Below are 25,178 nucleotides of genomic sequence, written 5' to 3'. Positions count from 1 at the left end.
GTAAAGCTGAGTTAGTCTTTCATGCCTCCAGAAGGGAATTATAGGCTGAGCCGGCAGAATAGAAGTACAAGATTCTCTGCATGTTCTGAGCAGAATACAAAATGAGAACCGAATTGATACACATTTTTCAGGTAAAGGTACCCAGTGGGCTGCAGTGGATGAGATGGTGACCCCTCACCTCTGAGCAGGCTCCTGTCGTGGCCTCACACACACACAGCACAGACTGGTTCTGGACCCGGTTTAACCAGCGCACAGTCAGACGAGTGCTGCTTATCCAGCTCACCATAGAGATGTAGCTATCTCTAAAGAAAGACAAGTAAGAAAGACAAAAAGAAAGAGAAGGAGAGAGTGTACAGTGCATTCAGAATCACTACTTTGATCATTTATTAAGATACTATCTTGAAAATTAAGATTTAAATTGGATTTTAGACACTCCCATATAGGGTTATTATACAACACCAATTCCAGAAAAGTTGGGATGTTTTGTAAAATGCCATAAAATCAAGAATAGTTTATTGTTTCATTCTCTTTAACCTTTATTTAATTAACTAAAGTGCAAAGAAAAAAATCCAACTTAATATTATTTTGTAAATATAAACTAATTTTAGTTTTGATGGCTGCAACACACTCCAAAAAAAGCTGTGACAGAGGCTTATTTAACACTGTGTTACATCAACTATCCTTTTAATTCCAGTGTTTAATTGTTTGGGAATTGAGGATACTAATTGTTAAAGTTTAGCAAGCAAAATTTTTGTCCAATATCACTTGATACAAGACTTCAGATGCTCAGCACTCTTGTCTAGACAGATCAGGACGGATCCAGCACATTCACTCTATGTCTACAAAACCACACTGTTGTAGCACATGCAGAATGAGACCTGGCAGTGTCTTGATCTAATAACCATGGACTTCCCATGAAAGACGTCATCTTGATGGCAGTGTATGTCACTGTACAATTTCAATATATGCCTCTATGTCAATGCTACCTTCACACATATGCCAGTCACCCATGCCGTTTGCTCTGCTGCAGCCCCATACCATGACAGTCATTTGCTTTTGCATCTGTCGCTGATGAAAGTCTGGATGGTTCCTTTGGTCTTTGGGACTGAGAACACGACTTCCATTTTTCGAGGAAACAACTTGAAATGTGGACTTATCTGACCACAGCACACATTTCCATTGTCTTTTAACTATCTGAGATGAGCTTGGGCCCAGGGCATAGAATTGATGCATATTTTCTCCTAAAGTAACAGAGAGTCAAGTTGCATTTACTGATGCAGCGGCAGACTGGGTTAAGTGACAGCGATTTTCCAAAGTACTCCAGAGCTCATGTGGCTATATTTAACGACACAGCATGACGGTTTCTTATGCAATGCCATCTGAGTTCTCAAAGTTCATGCACATTCAGCTGAGGTTCCCTGCCTTGCCCAACACAGACTAAGATTTCTCTGGATTCCCTGAATCTTTTCACAACATTATGCATAGTAGTTGGTGAAAGACCTAATTTTTTTGTGATTTTGCATTGAGGAATGTGACTTTTCATTGGTTTGACACTTCTCTCATGAAATTTGGCACAAAGTGATGAGCCATGATCCAGCTGTGCTTGCCAAGACTGAGATGCTCCTTATATACCCAAACATAATTCCTTCACCTAATACAAATTCACCTGCTTACTGTTAAGTGCTTCAAAACAGTTTAATTTGGATATCCTATAACCTTTTCACTTTTATTTTGCCTCTGTCCCAAAATCAATAAAAATATTTAATTTAATACACCGGTATTTTAAAATACAAAAAAGGTTAGTGCAACTAAAAATAGATTATTTTATCTAACATTTATGTGTGCAACAATTTGTTTTTTATAAGGATAGTGCATTAATACATAAACAGAATTTACATTTTTGTGTCAACTACAGTACCATTTAAAAGGGATAGTCCACCCAAACATGAAAATTTTGATGACTTACTTTCTTTTGTGGAACACCCCAAATTTTTTTCTGAAGTATGTTTTTAACCAAAGGGTTTCTGGTCCCATTGCCTTTCTATAATATGGACAAAAATACTATGGAAGCCAATGGGAACCAAGACTTGGTTACCAACATTCTTCAAAATGATGAGGACATGAGGGTGAATAAATGACAAGAATTTTCATTTTTGAGTGGACTGCACCTTTAAAGTTACTAGTGTATTGTGTTGTTATCTTAGAATCATGTTTTTAGAACACAAGACTTTTTAAAAATCGATATTTTGGCCCGTGTAAGTACTTAATGTTCAGCTGGTAAATTTTCCATAATTAGTTGGTAAAATACCTTTTATTATTTTTACATTGTCACCTAGCAGAAGCTTTTATCCTAATCAACTTGAAATGGGAAACATTACAAGCAATATTACAGCCCTGCTTTATGTTTGTTAACACATTGTGATGTTTAATGCTATTATTCTTGCCAGGTCTCTGTAGCAAAATGAGACTTTAAGCTCAAGGGACTAACCTTGTAAAATAAAAAAAAACATTTAATAAAATCATGCTCTGGGGATGATTTTTCACAAGGAGGAACTGGAAAGCCGATTGCAATCAAAGACAAAATTCAGCCTGAAAACTATGCTTGGAGTGAAGATTCATTTTTCAGCAAGACAAAGACTCAAAGCACAGCAAAAACATTGAAGAATGGCTTAAATATACAGAAGGTTGGTATTCTGGAGCGGCACAGCCTGAGCCCAGACTTGAATCCAATTGAAAATCAGCAGTAAGACCTGAAATTGCTGTCCACCAGCATTCTCCATCTAATCTGGCAGAGCAGAAGTATATTTGCGCTGAAGAATGGCCAATAATTCTACAATCTAAATGCGGAAAGCTCACACAGACAAACCTGGGATGATGCAGGATTTAAGAATATTAGGACTATGCAAAGAATTGAGGGGGTTGGGAACAACATTAAAAAAATCATCACTGCAAATATAATAAATCATCAGTGAGTAACATCAAACCACTCTCAATAACCCAATGTTTGCAAATGCATGATGCATTTAAAATGCCAATAAAAGGTTTAATAATGAAGGAATTACTTTGAATAAACTACACTCTAAAAAATGCTGGGTTGTTTCAACCCAATTTTGGGTCAAATATGGACTAACCAAACTTTTTGGTTAAAAATTCAATAAAAAAAATGTAACCCAACAGCTGGGTTAGTCCATAAATTGGGTTTAAACAACCCAGCATTTTTTAGAGTGTACTAAATTCTTTAATTTTGTTGCATTACATCCATTTTGAAACCTTATTCTGGCATTATGCACAGTGTTGAGACAATTCTCCCTCATAAAAGCAACTGTTCATTTTGTTCATCCATTAAAAACATGATTCACATTTGTTAGAAACTAAACTTGTTTTTAAAACATTATGATTTGCATATCATGAAGAATTGCTTAATTGTGTTTGCTGCCTACAACCACCACAGCGACAGTGAAATGAATACGAATCATTTACAATTTTTTTAACATTATAAATGTTTTTGTTTATGGTACATTCGATAGTCAGTTAAGACACATTTCACTTTGTTTTTAAAAGGATATTAAAAATGAACACCTCTGTATCCACAGCCTGTGCACTGCATATGTGTACTCATGGACACATGATAATTAAAGACAAACTTCACCTGCTGTTCTGGGAGTCTGGAGGAATCATCTCTAATGTGTGTGCTGGGCCGTATAAATTCACCACAAACAGGCTGGCTGATGGGATTCTGGAACCCGCCTGTACAGAGCAAACACTTAAACATCATCAAATCAAAGAATAAATGCTCTTGCAGTCTGTAAATAGTGCATATAACGTTTACTGTGATATTGGATTCATTTTGAGCTTTTTTCATCTTGTAAAACAAAATAGTTGGCTGTAATTCCACTGTTCTTACTTTTGGATACGGGTAGAGGACATTAGAAGGGTAGATCCCACCCAGGAAGTGATGTATCTCCATAAAAGGAGTTGCTGAGTTGTTAATAGACAGATATGCCAGGCGTGCACCGTCTTTGGCCCACCAGAATGCAGGATATTTCAGCAGTATCTCCTCTAAATTTTAATAAGGTGAGACAGAAATGAAATTTTGATGAGACTAATTAACCCATACGTAGACCTACGCTGATTATCATAAATCTCATTTACCTATCTCATTGTGTATTAATGAGGCCAAATGAGATAATAATCTCTTTGTGAATACTGCAATGTCTTCAAGGGGTTGTCAAAATTGTCTCAAAGAAACACATAAAATTAAGGTGACTCATTAAAGTGATGGACTGGAGTGAGAGTATGGAAGGGGATGACATGTCCAAGATCACTGACCCTCATAGGTCCAATCAGACAGCCCATTAACCACCATTCCGTTTCTGCCCGTGGCTGTCAGACGCATCGCTTTGCTGGAAACATCTGGCTTGTAGTAGATGTCATTCTCAAAGACATAGACCTGGAGTCAACAAAGAGACACAGCCAGCAATAATACAGACAGATCAAACCGTATTCCAAGAGTATTACAAAGATATTCAAAAAAAATATGAGGGCTGAATCTACATTAACACTTAGAATATTACAGTTTCATAATTATTTTAATGTCATGGCATATAATACTATAATAAAAAAATGTATATACTATATTGCCAAAGTAAATGAAAATATTTTTTTCTTAACTCATCATTTGATCAGACTGCCAAAGATGACATAACCTTTTATAAATAATGAAAAAAAAAATAATAAAAAAATATTAAGATTAAATAAATAAAAATATTTGAAATAAAATAACCATTACCTGAAATAAAATAAAACATAAAAAATATAAAATAAAAAAACTACTTATATATATTTAATATCAGCTAGTTGACACCATTTCTCATTTTCTTTTAAAGCTGAAGTACTAAAATTACTGAAACTAAATAAACTAAATCTTAATAATAAACAATATAGACATGTTTTAAAAATACTAAAAATGACAAAAAGACAACTAAATTACAACTTAAAAAAAATACAGAAAAAATTAAATCTAACTCAAAAATGTAAAACTTTAATAGTATCAATGATGCTAAAATGCACAGTATATACGGAGCAGTATTCAGTAAGCTAGTATTACATTCCAAACACAGCCTAAAAGTTCATTTTAAGGAGGCTCGCTAAAGTAAAATAGACAGAGATTGACAGTCTGTTCATCCTCACCATCTGGTTCCCTTGAGGTCCCCATGCTGCATACTGAAGTACAGATATATCCTCCTCTGATGGAGTGAGGTCTGTAATCTCCCTAAGATAAGTACACAAAAACACCAAGATTGAACTATTACTCCACACACATTTGAAGCACACCATGGTGCAAATTCACCAAGTTCTGGGTCATTTTTAAAGAGCCTGAAAGGGTTCGTAAAAACAGCACGATGCAGATGCAGAGTTAATACAAAATGAAAGTGAGGTATACAGAGAGGCAGGGGTCTGGTCATGCAATGAAACCACAGATAAGGATAAATAATCGGAGAATTCTGCCAAAACAAGCAAATGGGCTTCAAGACATTCATTTAAGTTTCACTGCTGTGTCACAACCACAAGCAAAAAATCTCAGGCTTTTATCAAGAAACAGAACATAGCAAATCCCTGTCAGGGCATTCAATAAATTGCAGGTTAGTGTAAAAACATTTCATCCAGCAGAGACCTGTCAACTCCAGAACAAATAGTACCTTTCCATACTTTTAAATAATCAATGCCTGATGGATAACGTTGGATAAAAGCACAAACGCTGAGGGACCTCTGGACTGGTTTTTGGTTGTGCACATGCCCAGTGCAGGCCATGCAGAGAGGGAGCTCCGTCTCTACCTACCCGCTGGCCACTGTGTAGATTGCAAAGGATGCTGTGAAGGACTGTGAGAATACCTGGAAAGGGGCAGAGGACATGGTAGATCCCTAAATTGTACACAAACACATAGGCTATGTATGGAATTGCATACTACCACATTAGTATGTCTATCGTGACCACATTCAAATTTACAGTATGCATGAAATTACAGGATTTCTTACTTAACTTGCCAAATTGTGCAGTATATGAACACAATGCAATGCGCCCAACTTGACCTTCCATTTCAAGTGTGAAGTTTGGTTGGGGTCTGGGGGGATTTTTTAGTATTTCTCTTTTGCTGCACTATTTTAAAGTGCTATTCCTATATTTAATTTTTAAAAGGAGCCTGTAATATACTATTTTAAACAACAGTCTGTATATACTGTGTAGTATGCAGTATGCTTGTATTCCATTCTGAACAAAGCACACACGCTCACATACAGTTTGCACCGCTCATAATCTCTTTCATTCTCTCACTGCATGACAACCCAACTGTGGATTCTGGTTAATGGATCATTTCAATTTCAATTTCAAGCTTCATTCAGCTGATTCATCTGAGGAGCACCATGAACAAAAGAAGCAATTCTTTAGAAAACATATGAATTTATTTCACAATCAGTAGCTGGAAGGGATCCGGGAAGGCTTGACTCTTATTAGAACGGTATATCACATGTATGGGTTCATATGACAGAATGATAGCGGCACACGCTGCGCCTCTATCAGCGTGATCATTGGGGCCGGTATCCCTAAAAAAAAAAACAAAAAAAAAACAAGGATCCACTTGCATAGCATATTCACATACAAATGCATTCCACTGGATTAACGTGTCAAAGATGACCTAAATCAAAAGAAGTGTCCTTTGTGCATTTTGTAAGTATGGCAGGACAGTGTATTACAAAGCATTTGGCTATATGAAGATATATTGATTAGTTAAGTCTGTAATGATGTGTAAAATTAGATGTATCGATCAGTACAGAACATAGCGTGACAGAACATAGACGTTTCCCAAAAGCCTAATAGGATTGAAAGTCATGCCCTGTTCTTCATACTAAAAACAGAACAGCCCACTGTCTGATACTGTCTAGCAGTGATTATTTCAAACAATTATTTCTTTAGGATGAATGTTTGAGGTCAGTAAGACTGTTTTTGAAAGAAATTAATACTTTTTTTTTTGCAAGGTTACAATAAAAAAAAAAAAAAAAAAAAAAAAAAAAAAAAAAAAACTGTTTTTATTATATATAACAAAAAATGTTTCTTGAGCACCAAATCAGCATATTAGAATGATTTGTAAAGATCATGTGACAATTTAATCATTTATTGTCATCACAGGAATAAATTATATTTTATATTAGAATAATATTTCAAAATACTGTTTTTACTGTATTTTTTAATTTTTCTTTCAATTCAGCATTGGTAAGCATAAGATACTTCTTTCAAAATTATTAAAATCTTACTGACCCCAAGCTTTTGAACAGTACTGTATCTCAATATTAAAATGACAGACATATGATTGTACGGCAGGTGAAAGTTGGAATCTCAAGGAGCCTAGTTCTGAGTTTTAGCACATTCCTTTTTACAGTCAAAATTCTCTTTTTGCAAGGATTCCAAAAATAATATCCATACAGTAAACACTGGAAGAAATATTGCTAATGTGGGAATCTGCATCATTGTGACACTGGCATAGTACTGATAAACATACAATTCTCAGTGCCAAAAGTGCAAGATCTGCCCTAGTTTGCCTTCCCGTCTGCCTTTTTTCCTTTTGTTCTGTTCCCTTCTCTCTGTAGTGTTGCTTCTGACTGTAAAATCTTTTGATTCATGTTCATCACAACACATCTTCCTCTGTGCTTTCAGTCTCAGGTTGCCCTGGTTCACATAATGTGTACCTATTCATTTCAGAATCTCTGTGAATGTTTTAGCTTTATTCCTAATTTTGACTTCCTTCCTCTTTGACTGTGACTTAAAAATGATAGTCCACCCAAAAATGAAATATCTGTCATCATTTACTCAGCCTCATGTCATTCAAATCCTATCTTTTTCCGTGCTTCCAGTTGACAGGTCTATAAAAAAATCACAATGGCTTAAGCTTTCAAGATTTGAATATAGATATAAATGTATGAAAAAAAGTCAAATTCATTTATGTAGCAGTTTTCACAATAGTTTTTCAAAGCAGCTTTACAGAAATCATGATGTTAATGTTTATAATATTTTATATCTTCATGTCTTATAGTCGCATTTAGATAATTTAGTATAGGCCTACATTTTGCAATGATACAAGCAATAAAGCAGTTTATAAAGCAATATATACTGCTTTATGTGAGTGTACTGAATATAGGCATGCAAAGTAGGATGTACTATATCCAACTTTTAACATATCACTGGATGATAAAAAGAAGCAAGATGGTCATATACAACAATGTGAAGTGTTTAAAGTCTTAAGACAACTTTGTGTAAGAAACAGACCAAAATTTACAGTTATTTACTGATCATGTTCCCCTCCAGTAAGCTGTTAACCACTGTGACATTGAGTCAAATCAGTCTTATTTATGAATGAATCATTCATTTGTTTCCCAAAAGCATTTTAAGCCTAAGTAGATCAAAGTGACCACTGGTTCCAACAGTTTGTATGATCTACTGCTTTTGTGAAATATTTCTATGATGCTTTTGCATCCTTTTAGAAGCTGTGTTCTACAGAAGAAAGAAAGTCATATAGGACTGGAATGACATGTGGGTGAGTAAATGATGACAAATATCTTGTTTTTGGCTGAATTATCCGTACATTTTACATTTCCTATATCGAAGTGTCTCTGTATCTTTTGATAGTGCTCAGACTATCCTTTATTCTGTCTTCTGCAATTTCTACTTCACTTTTTCGATATATATTTCCTTTTCCATCACAACACTCACCTTCTTTCCCTTCCTTTCCTCTTTCCATTTACTTCCTTGCCTTGCCATTTCTCATTCCTATTCTGCTGTCTCCTTTATATTTTCCTATCTCCCTCTTTCACTCTCTCCCAGTTTCTTTCCAATCTCTCCACACACATTCACACATCACGTCTCTGTGATTGATTTCGATTGGCCAGCATGATCTAAGGGCAACTGCAGGTCACATCATTTTTTATCCTCGTCTTCTTCAGTCGATGTAATCCTCCACCCAACTTCAGTTCATTTAGTTGAGCTTTAATTGGGCTGAGTAATGACTTATTCAGCACATATTCTTTAGAGATAGCTGGGGGGGTGGGGGGTAAGGAAAAGAGACAGCGATTGTGACTAGAGGAGGTGGAGTACTAACAGAGAAATCCCGTGTTTCCCTGCAGATGTGATCACACAGATTGGCATCATTTATCCTGTGAGATAGGAAGCAACATCAAAAGAAAGGAATTAAATTCCTGTTTAAAGACCATACAAGTTTTTTGCATTTTGCAGTTTTTTCATGAAAATTCAACATATTTTATCTCAATTCCCAAGCAATGCAAAAAAAAATAAAAAATTAATTAATCTTTTGTATAAAATGTTGTGGTAGCATTTGTTGCATTGTATTACAACTTTTTCACTGTTATAAAGCATTGAGAATAGTAGTCAGTACATTTACATAAGCAGTTCTAATCAAGCTACAGTGGGGTTTACATGGTCAAGCTAAAGTCTACAGAATTAAACAACATTATTTCTTTATTTAACAGGGGCAATGGACAGTCAATGACTCCCCCAGAATTAGCTACAGAGATCAATTTCATCTGCTGTCAATGCATGTCACTAAAGTGTTTACATGACATTTTAAAAAGATCAATTATTCAACACTAAATATTAATTTGTTATTAAGGTGCATGTAAATGTGCTAGTAGTGTCTACACCTGCAGCACATCACAACTTGCTTCCATCATATTAAATTCTGCCAAACTAGCCACTTTTTTTCGGTCTATCCATAATAAACAGATGTAATTTACAAATATCATATATGTGAATTATAAATGGCTAAAACCTGTATTGGTACACTTTTACAATTTTTTTCCTATTGTAAAATAGCCCACGCAACATCAGTTTTATAAAATTTTGTATATAATTATTTACAGTTACATTGGAAAATAAGGTAAGATTTTGTGTGAATGTATGCATGTATGTATGCATGTATGTATATATATAATATATATGTGTCTGTGAGTGTCTCTCTCTCTCTCTCTCTCTCGCTCTCTCTCTATATATATATATATATATATATCTCTATATCTTGTTTTTTATATATTTATATATACAGCTTAAGTGCAGCCACATTGTGAGGGGACTGTGAAGGGACGTTGTTCACAGTTATATTGTGACAGTACACAGTTATAATGTAAATTATAAAATAAATTAAAATAACTTAGATTCATCATTGTAAAAAAAAATTGAAAGTAATAAATAGGATTTACTTAATATTTTACTTATGCAAAAAAAAACAATTTCTTAATTTTTATGATTTTGGGGTGAAATGAAATGTGTACGTCATTCACCAGATTGCACGGTGCACAATACATAACCCATTTTAATCAGCAACAAAAAGCAATATTCACAAGAGACATCAAGAGAGAGTGCAAGTGCAATTCAGGAGAAAAAGAATATGGATTATACTGTCAGTGTTTTCACTCATTGCCTGTTTTCCCTCTTTACCCTGTTTTTTTCTCTGTTACTCATGTCTACACCCTGTTTCATCGTCCTCCTTTGAGAAGAGAGAACACTACTGCAGAGATGATTATTTTCTGAAGTGGAGGTTCACCAGGGGGATAAGAACTACAGATTGCTGTGGTTGCTCAGACAAATAGCCTACAAGTTGTTTATTTTCAGCCAGTTACTAAAACCTGCTGTAATCACAAAGGCTTGCCCCAGTGTGATGCTTATTACAATTCAATACCAAGCAGCTCCTCTTCTCTGTTTCCATCTCTCCCACTGCCTGTCTGTATCCCGCCTTCTTTCTTACACCCCAGATCCTCTGTGTCAGAATATTCGATTCCTTCCACGTTTGCTGTTGATCATAGCAGCATTCAGTGATGAACATGCTGCAGAAATTATGGACAACGTGAGTGGTCTCTCCTGCTAGTCTAAAAAGATTTTGTCCAGTACAATAGATAAAAGATGTAGTTCACTCTTGTAACAATAGCTAGCAGCACACAAAAATGCATGTACTATCAATACGTGCACAGCATCTGTCAGGTTTTGCTATCTTTGTGTGAACCAAATGTGCCCAAACTACATAGTGGGGATCTATCTTGTAATTCCTACAAGGAAAATGACGGGGACTAAATAATGTTTAATTTACACATGTAAAGTCCAAGGTTTTTATTTTAGGGCTAGGGTTAGTCTATATACTAAATTTCATTCAGAAATTGCTTGTAAATTTCACAAATAATTAAATCAAGAAATGTCAAGTAGAACACTCAATTAAAGGTAAAACTGAAATACCGAAATAGTGTTTTTTTGTAAAGCATGCTCCAATACTTTATTTACAACTTTGACCCTCTTCAAAAGCATATAAAATTATGGTGATATCTTCCTCTAGATAATACGATATTAAAAATAGCATTTCTGAGTATCCTTTTGTGGCAATTCTTGCAGGATAAAAGTGCATATAGGTTATTAAATAAAATATATGACATGATTTATCATATTTACATACAATAGGCAACACCTCATACATTATTAAGCGATTTTCTCAAAATCGCTCTGTGGTCCAACTGGGATATGATTCTGCATGGTGATAGAAACAATAAAGAAAACAATAAAGAACATTAAAGAAAAACAATAAAGAAATCCTCTTTTTCTCTAACAGACAGGTAACGCAGAAATGAGACTGCTTCTTGATGTTTTTCTGTTCATATTACTCACATGGTGGATATTATAAGCCATCAGGATGAACTTCTTATCAGCTGAAACCTGGAACCTCATGGACTTTAGATCCTAAAGCCAACACCAAAAAAAGAACACCTTAAAATAATAATTTGGGTTCAGAACAAATGAAGCTCTATCACGCACATCTATAGCATGCTATAAGTTACCACAGACAATAATTTGTGTAAAAAAAAAAGCAGCAAACATTGTATAATGTATTCAAAAATGGAAGAAATGAATTATCAATTAGTTATTAAATAATTATACAATGGCTTACTCCCTAGTCTTCATTACATATTACATTATATTATATTATACTAAGGCTTCTATATTTTGTGTTTTAACATTTATTTTGGCAAAATGCCTACCTCCATAGACTTCCATTGTAAATGTATTAACACAAATACAATTTTTATTTGTTTTAGAAACATTTCTGTGGAAATCAATATGGCATTGAGCTCAACTTGTATTCTTCCCATCAGCTGCAAATCATGAAAGAGGTAAGTGCAATGAGGGTAGACATCGTTGGGGCATAAAGCCAACGTGACGAGAGTACAGTAACAATGCTGACAGTGTGGGGAGAAGAAGTATCTGCCATCTCAACAACATTTCATTGAGCATCTGAGGCAATGACCTATATATGTTTCTCAGTGTCACCCAGCCGCAATGTTCAAAGTGTGGCCCTGCTGAAACAGTCTCTTTGAAGACGCATGCTATGGGATTAACTGGGGAGAAGCACAGAAAATGGGAATAAAAGACAGAGCATTAACTGTCGAGCCTGTAATGCTGAAAAGCTATTTTCGCTTTCTCTTTGCTTATTTTTCAGCATTCTGATTCTTTCTTCAAAGATGTTTAGCTACCAGTCCATACCCTCTCTCTTTCTATGAAGTGACCTATTTGTGAGGTTCCATGAGAATGGAGCTAATGTAGTTGTATGTCTTGTCCCGCTCACATGCCTCAAGGGAGTAATAATTCTCCAGAGAGCTGCTTTACACTGGTGGTTTGAGATGAGGAGAAGACTGTATGTGTGCATTTGCATGTCCTTTATTTACTATGTTGCTGTCTTTTATGTGAGTGCATGCACGTGTATGTATCCACTCACCAGGGTGCTGTTGTCCAGTAACGTGGTAGTTAGATTGGTGCTGAGATTGTGGATTAAAACTTGACCCTCCTGTGTGCAAAGTGACACCTCGTTCTCTGTTAAACACAAAGATCAAAATTTAACAGCTGAGCTCCAGACTGACCTGCACCTAGACTGAATCCATTTACATTTTGCATTTTGCAGCGGCTTTTATCCAAAGCAACTTATAGTGCATTCAGGCTGAGCTCCAGACCCTGGGAATTGAACCCACAACCTTTTGCGCTGCTAACACATGTTCTACCACTGAGCCACAGGAAAAAAATCCTAAAGAGCATGTACTTTATTGATGATGGACATACACTATCATACCATGACTATTTTTTTATCCAACAAGGATGTGCATTAAATTGATCAAAAGTGACAGTAAAGACATTTAAACTAATGTAAAAAAAAATCTATTTCAAATAAACAGTACATTTTAGCTTTCTATTTTCAAAGAAAAACAATGTATCACACTTTTAAAAAAAACAACAAAAAAAACATTACAACCATTTTTAACATTGCTAGTAAAAGGAAAGGTTTCTTTAGAACCAAATAAGCATATCAGAATAATTTCTAAAGCATCATGTGACACTGAAGACAGGAGTACGGCTGCTGAAAATTCAGCTTTGGCTTCACAGAAACAAATTGCATTTCAAAATATATTAAAATGGATAAGTTACCACTGTATTTTGGTCAAATAAATGCAGCATTGGCAAGCATAAGAGACTCAAAAATCTATAAATCACCCATGATTACTTCTAAATTATTTTAAAATCTAAATATAAACACTGTGTTCCCTGGGAATTGAACCCACAACCTTTTGCACTGTTGATGCAATGTTTTTACAGAAAGGTGTTGTGAGCAATATTAGCCCAAAAACATGCAAGAATGTACACTCTAAAGTTGAAGTAATATACCATTCAAGCACCTTAAGAATTCTGTTATGAATATCATAGAGTTTGGGATGCATTAATCCATATCTTGCATGCTATATAATACAAACTGAATGTGAATTGAAAGGCAGCCTGAATGAATGCCATAAAACAAACATTTTAACCATTAGCAGAAAAACACATTGGTCTCCTGTTGCATTACAAGACAATGAATTGTTGCACTCCAGGAGCCCTAAACGAATGAACTTAAACCATTCCCTTAAACAGTTTGTACAATAGGAGTTTTCACCATTTAGCCATGTCGCACATGGGTCATGAATTCGGAAATCTTCGCTCTCCAAGTTCTCTAGAGTGAGACGAGACAGCAGCAGGAGGTGAGACTCATCTGAAATACAAGATCAGGTAGTCAGTTGAGGACAACCACAACTCTTGAGGAAAATATAGTGTCTGGAGCAAGAATGTACAGGATTGTTTAACAAAACTAAAAATTTATGCTACTGATGCAAATGAAGTACCCTGTAAAAAATGAGAATTAAACAAAATTGAATCAAATTATGGAAAGTGGTTCTACATGTTGAAAATATTTTTTCTTAGCGATGCACTCTGTATTTTCTTCATTAACAATAATGTTACACAAAGAAATATATAGGATTTTACAAAAATATTAAGTGTATTTAGTATAAACAAAGTAAGCAGCCAACTGGTTTTATTTGCTGAATTTGAGGGGAAAAGAACCACATATTATTGTTTAATGTTCTGTTATGTAGGGATCTAGAAAAGCTTTTGTTCTGTTGTGAGCGGGGCCCAAAATGAAAACTCACCTACTGGCAAAAGTGGGTAAAACATGGCTTTGACCATTTGTACCCAACTCACAATATAGCAAAAAAAAAAAACACATCATCAAGCACAAACAAGCCTACCTTTTCTCATCTCGCACAAAAATAAATAAAATATTTACTTAATTTCAACATTTACTCTCCCTTTCCAGTCTCCCCAAAAGCACACTGGGAAATAAAAAGGCTTAGTGAACAAAAACAAACAAAAATTGTGTAGGTAGTCAGACTAAGCAAATGTCGGATTAATGCAAATGGATTAAGCAAAGTTCTGTTATAGAAAGACAAAAACTTTTTTTGCACCAACTCATTTTTAAAGCTAAACTGAGCAAGCATCAAAAAAAAAATCTATTTTGAGTGTTGCTTGCTTTGTTTCTACTAGTGTTTTTGTATTTTTGTTTGTGAATGGATGTCTGGCGCTCACATAATCCTCTATAATCTTCTGTTGTTTTCCCATTTCTCTTTCTTCACTTATTTGAGTTGATCTCACATTTCTCTTTCTTTATCCTTGGTTCAAATTTGATTAAGTCTATATTCATTTACTCCATCGATCTCTGTCTTACCAGGTGTGAGCAGAAAAATTGAGAGGGAGACCAGAGACATGACCCCCAGGATGACCACCATGGCTATCCCAATTCCCTTCCAATTGCGAGGAGGTCCTCCCATGCTTCCGAGGTCCTGCTCAAAAAACAAAAGCAACTGCATTAACTTTTCCCCCCTCATCTCTGCACCGCCCCGGGAGAATGTATTAGTGCTGCCTCATTTGCACTGCCTCAGAGCAGGGATTTCATGTGAGATGTGTGTATCAGTGCAGCAACCCTCCGGGGGAGAATGAAAGGACCTCACTCTGACAGAAATCTGTTATTTAGAGCACTCCTTCATAAAACCAGCAAGAAAAGAATTCCTCAAGTGAAAAATGAGAAGCTAATTGAGTCTCATAATTCTGTTGTGTCTTAATTTACACCGAATAGTGCCTCATTTCACCTATAACAGCTTTATGTACATGAAAGTGTGCATGGGGGTGTCATTTTCCGCTATGCGGGGGACGAGGTTGGCGTTTCAGGGCTTGGAAGCATGCAGAGACGTGTTCTCGACTGTTTTTCGAAACTGAACAAAGCCGAATGGATGAGACGAGTGAGAGTTTTCTTATGAAACAGTATATTAGATGTGTTTTCAGCTCCCAGAATGCCTCTTTGACAGCCAAGGCTGAAGCAAAAAAAAAAAAAAATAACCACAGCAGTGTATCTGACGGGCAGGTTGGGACGGTTACGAGACCATCAGTCATAATCAAGAACAATAAACAGCCACTTCAAGGCTAGTGGAAAATCACTACTGGTGGACCATGGAGTAAGTGTATACTCACTGACTGTCCAGAAAACTTAGTCTTCATTATCTCTGTGTCTTATGTTTGTGGTTTCAAAGGGAGAAGCGAAGCCACACTTCTCACCTTCCCTCAGGGGTAAAGGTGAATGAGAGATCTGTGTTAGCAGAGAACTCATAACTTAACCAGCCGGCATCCAGTTAGACTTCTTAACCTCAGCTGTCTCAGAACAAAAAGAGCACACCTTCTGACTGACTGGTAGCTCTGTACTGCAGTTGGTCTAAAAGCTGATGTGAATGTTTATTTTGATTTTCACATCAAGTCCTTACATTTTATATATATATATATATATATATATATATATATATATATATATATATATATATATATACCATATATATAAAACCAATTTAGATGATAACAAGATGATAACTTATAATGTATCACACAACTGTTTTTACCCTGTAAAGCCAGACATATGCAAAAAAAAAAAAATAGTTACATGTCTGGCTTTACAGTGTGATTTGGTATTGAAATGATAAATTCTGTTTATAATGTAAATCAGTGATATTTTTATTGTGTATAAATATATATTTTGTCTCTGTATGTTTCTTTTCATATTATGTGTTTTCGAGATAACATTCAAAATGCTTGATGTTATGATCAAAGTCTGTTTTTATTGTGGGCGGGGCAATGCAATGCAATACAATGATGATTAAGAGATGTGCAAAGAAACGTCCCATATTTAAAACTTTATAAACCGTAATCTCAACCTTCCTCTAACTATTGTACAAGCATTCAGTGCAAGTTCAGTAATTTAGAAATGCGTGGATATAATCTGTGTCTCTGATGAAGAGATTTGAGATTCAGTCACTGTGTTCCATCAGAGATGCTGCTTCAAATTCTCAATTTTAAATCCAGGGACAGAAAAACAGGAATCATTTCTCAAAATTATATGAATTCTATTACAGTATTTAGCGTACACTGTGCAGTATAAGCAGCACACTAGTATTGTAGTATGTTTGGAAAACTTGTTTGGAAACAATTATTAGAGGCATAAGTATAGCTTTCACAAACTTTAATATAAAAAATAAATATTTTAAACTTATACAAAAGGAAAATGTTTCTTTGGCCTAAATTCACAGCTTCAGAAAGTCTAATTAGAACCTCTTGGAAGAGTTCTTGGATGCCGTTCGTTGTTGTGAAACAAAAATATAACTTCAAAAGCTTTAGAGGTTGCCAGCATGGATTCTAGCCAGATGCTCATTATTAATAGATCTCACTGGCTGCTCCACACAATTAAAACAGCTGCTGATAGTGTCTGATAAATCTATCTGTACTCGTGCAGCAGGAAAAAAAAGAATCACAACACAACTGGCCTATTTTCAGATTCCACAAATCTATAATACTTGTGCTTTAATAAGTCATTCCCTTACATCAAGGAGATCCACAACTTCCTCATTATGTGAACCAACAATGGTCTCAGACCAGGGTAAAAGATACTGGCTGCTACCCTGAAAAAAAATGTTTGTACACCGTTAAAATTCTGCATTAAAAAAAGAAATTGTAACTTGAATTAAAGCAATTTTGCTTAAATTGTTTTTTTTTTTTTTTTTTTTTTTTTTTTTTATTAAGCATAAATGTGACATCATTTAGTGAGATCTAATACGATTTACACAGTTGGGTAGGAAAACTAAACTGAAAAAAAAAAAAATAATAATACAGATTAAGATGATGCTGATTTTGCAGTATAAGCTTGTGACCCACTCACACTCCCCATATATTTACGGTGGCAGCCACAAAAACACAATTAACAAAATTTGTTTACACTATTTTGTACAATACTGACACTGTTTTCATTTCGTCTCTCTCATTACAGGCTGAGAGCCCAGTACTGTGTTAAAGCTTCATCAGCTTGGTTCCCGCAGGTCCCCTGAGCTCTGAAATGATACTACTGATGATAGGACCACTGTTTTGGGAAACAGGGAAGAACCCTGCATCACAGATGAGAGAGTATCATCAGACTTGTATGTTAATGCGTGTTATATTGGGAGAGAATTCCCCATCTGATGCAGAGATATGAACAATTTTTTCTGTTAACAGTTATTCACAACAATATAAAAAATGCTGACAAACCAAAACAAAATTTTTTAATTGAATTAATTTTTATTACATGTTAATTATCATTTTTAATTTATTTATTTATTTATTTATTTGGATAATCAAGTGAACTAAATACTTTAGCAAGCATATGATCAAAGAAAAAATAAGGAAAATATTTTTTCTTTTTTTCAATATAACTATACAATAATAATAATATTTATTATTATTCAAAATAATAATAGTAATAATAATAATTTATTTTTCAAAATAATATTTTTATTTTATTTTATTATTATTAATATTATTACTATTATTATTATTCAAACTAAACAAATCAACAAAAACAGGCTATTATTATAATAATATTAAGGCTACTTTAAAATATAAAAATATTTTGGAAAAAACATATTTGTTTAGAAATGTTTAAAAATAATGAAATATGTTTAAAAATAATGTCTTGAAAGATGCAAACTAAAAGATCCAATTATTTACAACAAATAATTAAATCATGCTTCATCAGTTCAAAACTAACTGCATCACTTTATTCAATATTTTTGTTAAAAAAAAAAAAAAAAAACATTCAACCAAAAAAAAAAATAAATTAATATACAAAAAAAAAAAAACTTATATCTCCAACTCTTAAATTTGATTGCTCAAATCATGTCCTAAATAGTCTGCCTTCTTTAAAATCCCATATTCCAGATCAAGAAATTTAACGATTTTGAAAGCCTTTGTGAAAAGAGAGGTGACAATTAGAGCCATGGAGAAAAAGTGACAGAGGCTGGCCTTCAAAAAAAACTGGCAGTGATGTCAAAGTGACACATTTTCGGCCGGGCAGGGTCCCAAACAGACAGATTTCTCATTGTATTCCACTCAGGCGCTCAGTACACAGAGCAGCGCCTCTACAAAGCTGTCATTCACATACATTGTGCCACTCCTGCAATGCAGAAAGCAAGGCTTTCCGCGTGGGCGACAATCTCATCAGAGATGCTCCCGTGCAATAGGAGTGAAAGAAACATGCCTAGAGGTTCGATAATGTACATCACGTTAGAAAAACCTTAACGTACCAAACCTCAGAACTAGCAGAGGAGATCGATACCAAGGGAAGTGAGGGGAACTCCTGCGGGAAATAATTAAAATGAGAGCGGGGAGCTAATGTTAGTGTTCTGAGAGCAATGTGGTAATGTGTGAAGATGCTCTGGTAGAAAGCAGAAACAAAATGTTTGGATGATGTGAACGCTGTAAACAAACACTAATGCAAAATAAATACATAAATAAAAGACATCAAATTACCACTATAACCAGTAGGTGGCAGCAGAGGAGCACTTAGTGGCTTATTAGTCATTCATTTCCACTTTTTGCTTTATATTTTGAAATTATAAAATCACTATTAGAAAATATCAAATAATCAAGAAATTAAAATTGTCAACGTTTTGCTTTTTTTGTTTGTTCATGATGTAAGAAAAGTCACAAAGTACCTTGAAAAACAAACTTCTCAGTTTGCGACTGAATCATAAGAAGTTTTGGTCAGTCTAAAATAGTTACATATTAGACAGATTAAAAAAATGCTTAGAATGAAAATCATTTCAAATAACTGATAAGAATTGCTTTTGAACATAAATGTTTTTGATCCTTATGTCAATCAGTAAAAAATACAAACTTAGCAACAATCTTATATATGAATGCTACTCCTGTCAGAAAACAAGAAGTAAACACATACATCACACTGATGTCTGAGTTTCTCACTTTACTGATGTTTGCCATTCCAGCTGAAAAACATTAAATGAAGCAACAGCACAATTTTACACTCTGCTCTCTAAGGATTCTGTCCGCTTCTGTGGGGACGGAGTAATTCATAAATGAGACTCATGGGAACTTCTGAACTGTGTTTGGTCTTGATGAAAAATCACTTTAAGCTAAATCACAGAGTTAATAAGATGAGTGTGAACTTTGCATAGTTCTGGAACATATGGTGGAGTCCTGCATGAAGGCAGTCTTTCAAAACCCAGAGGGCAAACAAATGGCCTGCAATCCAGTAAATATCAGCTAGGACTGGTAAATGGATGCATACAGTATGAAATGAATATTGACAAATTCATTACACTGACTGGAGCCACACCATGTCTAATCGTGATGACTGATGCTGACTGAATGGATGGAGCCATAGCCAATATCCATAAAATATATGTGCCCCTAAATGTGTTATTCTGTCAAAGTGTTAGCTGTTTATAAATAAGGAGCATTAAATTGTTGAATGTGTTTAAAATAGTTAGACACCATACTGAATGTCATATACTGAATGATAGTAAGCACTGAACACAAATGGTTTATTTTGATGTACAAGGCTGTTTCAATTAGAAAACATCTCCAGGGGCAAAGGATGAAAAGTCTATTCACATTACTGACAGCAAGTCTTTCTTCTTTTTTGGAAGATTTTTTCAAACAACCCACATTAAGACAGACATAATTGAATCAACTCCAGCACCACACTGATTGCTGCTAGGAAATAATTGCTGTTGTTATGCCTGCCTAACATCTCACACACAAATTACAAAAACCACCTCACCACCTTAGCAGCACCTATTTGAACAGTCTTTATAATGTTAATTATGGAGCTTCTAGAGCTTATGTAGCTCCGTCCCTTTTCAGCGCTGCGCTCGTTGTCTTTCGATTTGTATTTCCACAGCATGAAGGTAAGGTTATACTAAATAATGAATGAACAGCTTGTTTTAAATTCTATCCTGTCTTCTGACATTTGTTATGACATCTGCTTCGAACATTACAATGCACATGATAACTTTCGTTAACTCTACAACAGGTAAATGCACTTCACCAGTTAATTAAACAGCGATGCTAGAGGTACCACAAAAACAGAAATTCAAAGACAAAATTCTAAAGATGGCTGTGCACTTAAGGTCTTTCTTGCATTATCCTGAAATATCCATCTGCGCACGGGAAATGAACATACACGGAAAATAAACAGGAAACGGTATACCGTGAGCACGAGAAACAGTTTAATCGAGCATGCAGACGTTTCTCAGATTTTTTCCCATATTCTTGCTGACAGATAACATTAATCCCAATTAAAGGCAAATAATACGAATAATAATAAGTAACAGTCATACAATGCATACCAAACAAAGGTAAAAGGACAAAATAAATAAATACTAATCTTAAAAATTCAAAACTTCAATAGCCCAAAGATAGTCCCAACTAAAAGCAAAAAAGTAAACTAAAAGTACAGACATACAGTAAAAATTTAATTACATTCATAGAACAATGCAATGCTGAGAATGAATAAACTTACAAACAAACATACAGTACATAACTTCAGTAACCTTGCAGACAGACAGTGTTAATATTCTTAAAAATGTACATGCTTCACTTTTAACAGCATTAAAAACAAGGTCAAACTGAAACATTCGGTCTCTAAACAAAAGTCATAATGACCTGCTCTTGATGTGAGTGCAACACATTGGTGCCAAACATATGGTGAACTCCATATGCTCAGCTTCCGTGACAGAATCCAAACTGAAAACACAATTCCAGGACAGCCTACATACACTAACCCCCCGTGTGCAACTTCACAACACCAGCAAATGTAGTGTAACACAATTTCTCCTCTGTTGCATTTTTTGAATATGGAATTATATAATTTTTTTCACATTTTTAATCCCTGTTGTTGATATCTATTTAGACTATGCTGCTATGGCACTCTTTTATATTGCTCCCGCAGAAGCTGTCACAGGCCGGATAGGAAGGATGTCATAACACGAGGAGGTGGAGAAAGGGCTCCTACAGACCTTTCATTATCCATCCACAGTACAGCTCTGGTCCAGAGTCATGACAGTGTCGGCAGTGCCATCAGAAAGTCTTACCGCCCTCCTTCACTTTTCAAACAACCCACAGGTCCTCAGCTTCACAAAGAACCCTGTGGATGGAACACGACAGCCCCCACAAACCTGTCTCCCTCATACTAGCTACAGACAGGAAAATATCCCAGAGATGGTGTTCAGCATGCAAGTAAGTGAATCATACATGTCAAATATGACTAAACAAGAATGACACGTTTATGAGCCGTGACTAGAATTCTCTGAAACCATTTGTATCAAATTTACACATAATGAATTGAAATGAAAATCATGATGAAATACATCAATGATATTGTACCAAATATATATATTGAGAATGAGAACGAGTATTTTATCATTGAAAAAAATGACACACTTCACCTTTAAGTAAATGTAATTTATTTAACACATTGCTTGCTTGCTTATTTAATTACATTTCAACATTATAATGTAAAGAGTGACCCAATCCTCATTAGACAATTAATTAAATGATTTAGAGAAGTCATCTCAGAATACAAGTAAGCGTTGTACTATGTGACAGGGCTCTACATTTTTGCCTTCACTATGGTAATGAGAGGAAGCTAATTCCCACAATTCATTTTGAAAGATCACTGCACGCAAATTGTCTGACTAATCACTGCAATTTAAGCACCAACCGCTGAATACAAATATAAATGGGCTTGAGATGTTCTCTAATATAGTCACATTTGTTGATGGACTCTTAGGAGTGTTTTTATACTAGGCCTATTAGGCCTAATTGTGCAGCAAATCTAGCTTTCTTGAGGTTTTTTTTTCGAGGGGGGTAATAGAAGTTATGAATGTTGGTGATATCATATCTTTCACTTGGATAAGTTGCACTGAGTAAATACAGCTGGATAAAACTAAAACTGTGTCCGTCTTCATTTCAGACTACAAAGCAGCAAAATGTGATTATTGTAAAAGGGTGTGATTCTTTTCTATACCCACTATAGGCCATTGCCATATAGATCACAATAATCATAAACAAAGATCATAGTAATCATATACATTTAGTGGCAATGTTGATGCCACTGAGGAAAACTAATTTAATTTACTGATGAATAATTCAGTAAAAACTAACATCTGTTCCTTCTCAAGTAAAAAATGCATAGCTTAGCAATTAGATATAGCCTAGAACAGAAATGGAAATGCAAATAGCTTAAATAATAACAATAAAAATACTATTACTAATAAATAATAAAAATTAAATAATTACATATATAGTCTAATGATCATATTGATAACATTGATCATCAATATTATATTATTAATGACAATATTAATAATAATACATATTATAAATAAAATATATATGATATTGAATATATAATATAACGGAAATTATATATTTATTGGCTTTATGTGACCCTGGACCACTAAACCAGTCATAAGGGTCAATTTCTTGAAATTGAGATTTATACATCATCTGAAAGCTGAATAAATAAGCTTTCCATTGATGTGTGGTTTGTTAAGAAAGGACAATATTTGGTCGAAATACAACTATTTGAAAATCTGGAATCTGAGGGTGCAAAAAAATCAAAATATTGAGAAAATCATCTTTAATGTTGTCCAAATGAAGTTCTTAGCAATGCATATTACTATTGAAAAACTAGGTTTTGATATATTTACAGTTGGAAATTCACAAAATATCTTCATGGAACATGATCTTTACTTAATGTCCTAATGATTTTTGCCATAAAAGAAAAATCAATCATTTTGACCCATACAAAGTATTTTTGGCTAATTCTACAAATATGCCCCAGCGACTGGTTTTGTGCTCCAGGGTCACACACAATAATACAATATTGCACGATCTCTGAGGTATAGATTGTCTCGTGGACATTAATGGAGTACATGTATCTGCACTGAATGAGCAAGCAAAAAAGCAAAAGCTTTGATGAATATAAACTGCTGCCATCAGCATAACAGAATGTTTGGGGATGAATCATTACAGCTGTCAGGCAATACTGTCTAAGAAATATGACTCACATTTAATTGGCATCTATAGCTAGATTTATAACAATGAGAAGCACTAAGCCTTACTCACAAAGATATTAGACATAGAATGCTTTATTAAGGATCTTTCAAGCAAACAGAAAGCCCACTCAATCATAATCAGTCTAGGAGTAACTGTCAGGACGTGCCTAAAGCGGATAGCACAAAGTCAGCTCATATCATGGTTTTCCTCTCACGGTAATGAGATGCATTGGTTTTACTAGATGCATTAGGATGTGAAATATTACCATCAGAAACGAATCTGTATTTTGAATAAATAACATCTAACTGAAGGTGTCTGCAGTCATATTCTTTCAGATATACATTCCCTCTGAGCAAACTGATCACAGTCAATCACACTTTTCAAAGCATCCTAAATTGCATGCTCAGAAGAAAGTGCACTGAAAAATTATCTCTGTATTTGAAAATGCAAAGAGGAACCGCACTAACCAATCTCCAGCCAACTGTTTTGATCCAAAACCTCCTGAATAGTGAACGCTTGCTGTGAAACAGCTCCTCATGAATAGAGCCAAAACAAGGGAAAGGCTAGAAAGGTTATTATGCAGCTCAAATCAATGACACAATGTACAGTTGCATAATTAATGAGCTTCCCGCATGGCCTCATTCATGTTAACATTTCAAGCAGGTGACAAAGTGGTCGCTGTCTCAGGAGACCTTCTACCTGTCAATAATCTGAGGAAAAGATACAGTAAAATAGAATTTCCTTATATTTATCTCTGATGGATAACAAATGGATCAATGGATTTTGCTCCAGATAACATTTTAATATTATTTGATTTAAACATATTTTTTGGACATCATGCAAAAGAGTAGTTGCCAGAACATTACTATGTGGTTGCCAAAGTGTGTGCTTTTTAACAACATGCTTCACATTATATTAAAGGATATATGATGATATGGTATGATATTAAGATATTTTTCATGATATATTATATTTCATAAGAAATATCATTTATATTTCAATATTTCATACATTATTTTATATTATATTTTTATTTTTTATTTATTTATGCATATATATATATATATATTTTCAATATTTCATACATTATTTTATATTATATTTTTTTTTATTTTTTATTTTTATTTTTTTTTTATTTATGTATTATTTATATATATAAAAAAATATATATAAAAAAACATTTAAATATATCTTTATTTTATATTATTTTACATATTAGTTTATTTTAATGCATTATAATATTATATCCTGTGCGATTACAAATCTGAAATAATTTGCTGAAATTTATCCTTAACTGAATACAGTGTGTAATTGCACAATGAATTTCATCAGTGCAGTAGTTAGG

The 25,178-nt window shown here is 34.4% G+C and overlaps 1 protein-coding gene across 4 annotated transcripts in view; it reads right to left on the bottom strand.

Moving 5' to 3' along the window:
• LOC109066161 (inactive dipeptidyl peptidase 10-like) overlaps positions 1 to 25,178 on the bottom strand; it is a 40,915-nt gene that overhangs the window by 12,464 nt on the left and 3,273 nt on the right. The window contains exons 2-11 of one of the 4 annotated variants that reach the window (XM_042713493.1): positions 15,126 to 15,243; positions 14,019 to 14,114; positions 12,816 to 12,910; positions 11,711 to 11,782; positions 5,840 to 5,892; positions 5,191 to 5,272; positions 4,330 to 4,450; positions 3,905 to 4,059; positions 3,650 to 3,747; positions 179 to 302 (exon numbers count right to left, since the gene is read on the bottom strand). In XM_042713493.1, the coding sequence (XP_042569427.1) occupies positions 179 to 302; positions 3,650 to 3,747; positions 3,905 to 4,059; positions 4,330 to 4,450; positions 5,191 to 5,272; positions 5,840 to 5,892; positions 11,711 to 11,782; positions 12,816 to 12,910; positions 14,019 to 14,114; positions 15,126 to 15,243 (1,014 nt within the window). Of the gene's footprint in view, positions 1 to 178; positions 303 to 3,649; positions 3,748 to 3,904; positions 4,060 to 4,329; positions 4,451 to 5,190; positions 5,273 to 5,699; positions 6,839 to 11,710; positions 11,783 to 12,815; positions 12,911 to 14,018; positions 14,115 to 15,125; positions 15,244 to 25,178 lie in introns of those variants that run through there. The other 3 variants (XM_042713494.1, XM_042713496.1, XM_042713495.1) reach the window with 3 other exon arrangements.

This window comes from Cyprinus carpio, chromosome A23 (genome assembly GCF_018340385.1).
Source record: "Cyprinus carpio isolate SPL01 chromosome A23, ASM1834038v1, whole genome shotgun sequence".
NCBI classification, from domain to species: Eukaryota; Metazoa; Chordata; class Actinopteri; order Cypriniformes; family Cyprinidae; genus Cyprinus; species Cyprinus carpio.
The sequence above is the reverse complement of the archived record's forward strand: the minus strand, read 5'-3'. Positions and strand labels throughout refer to the sequence as shown.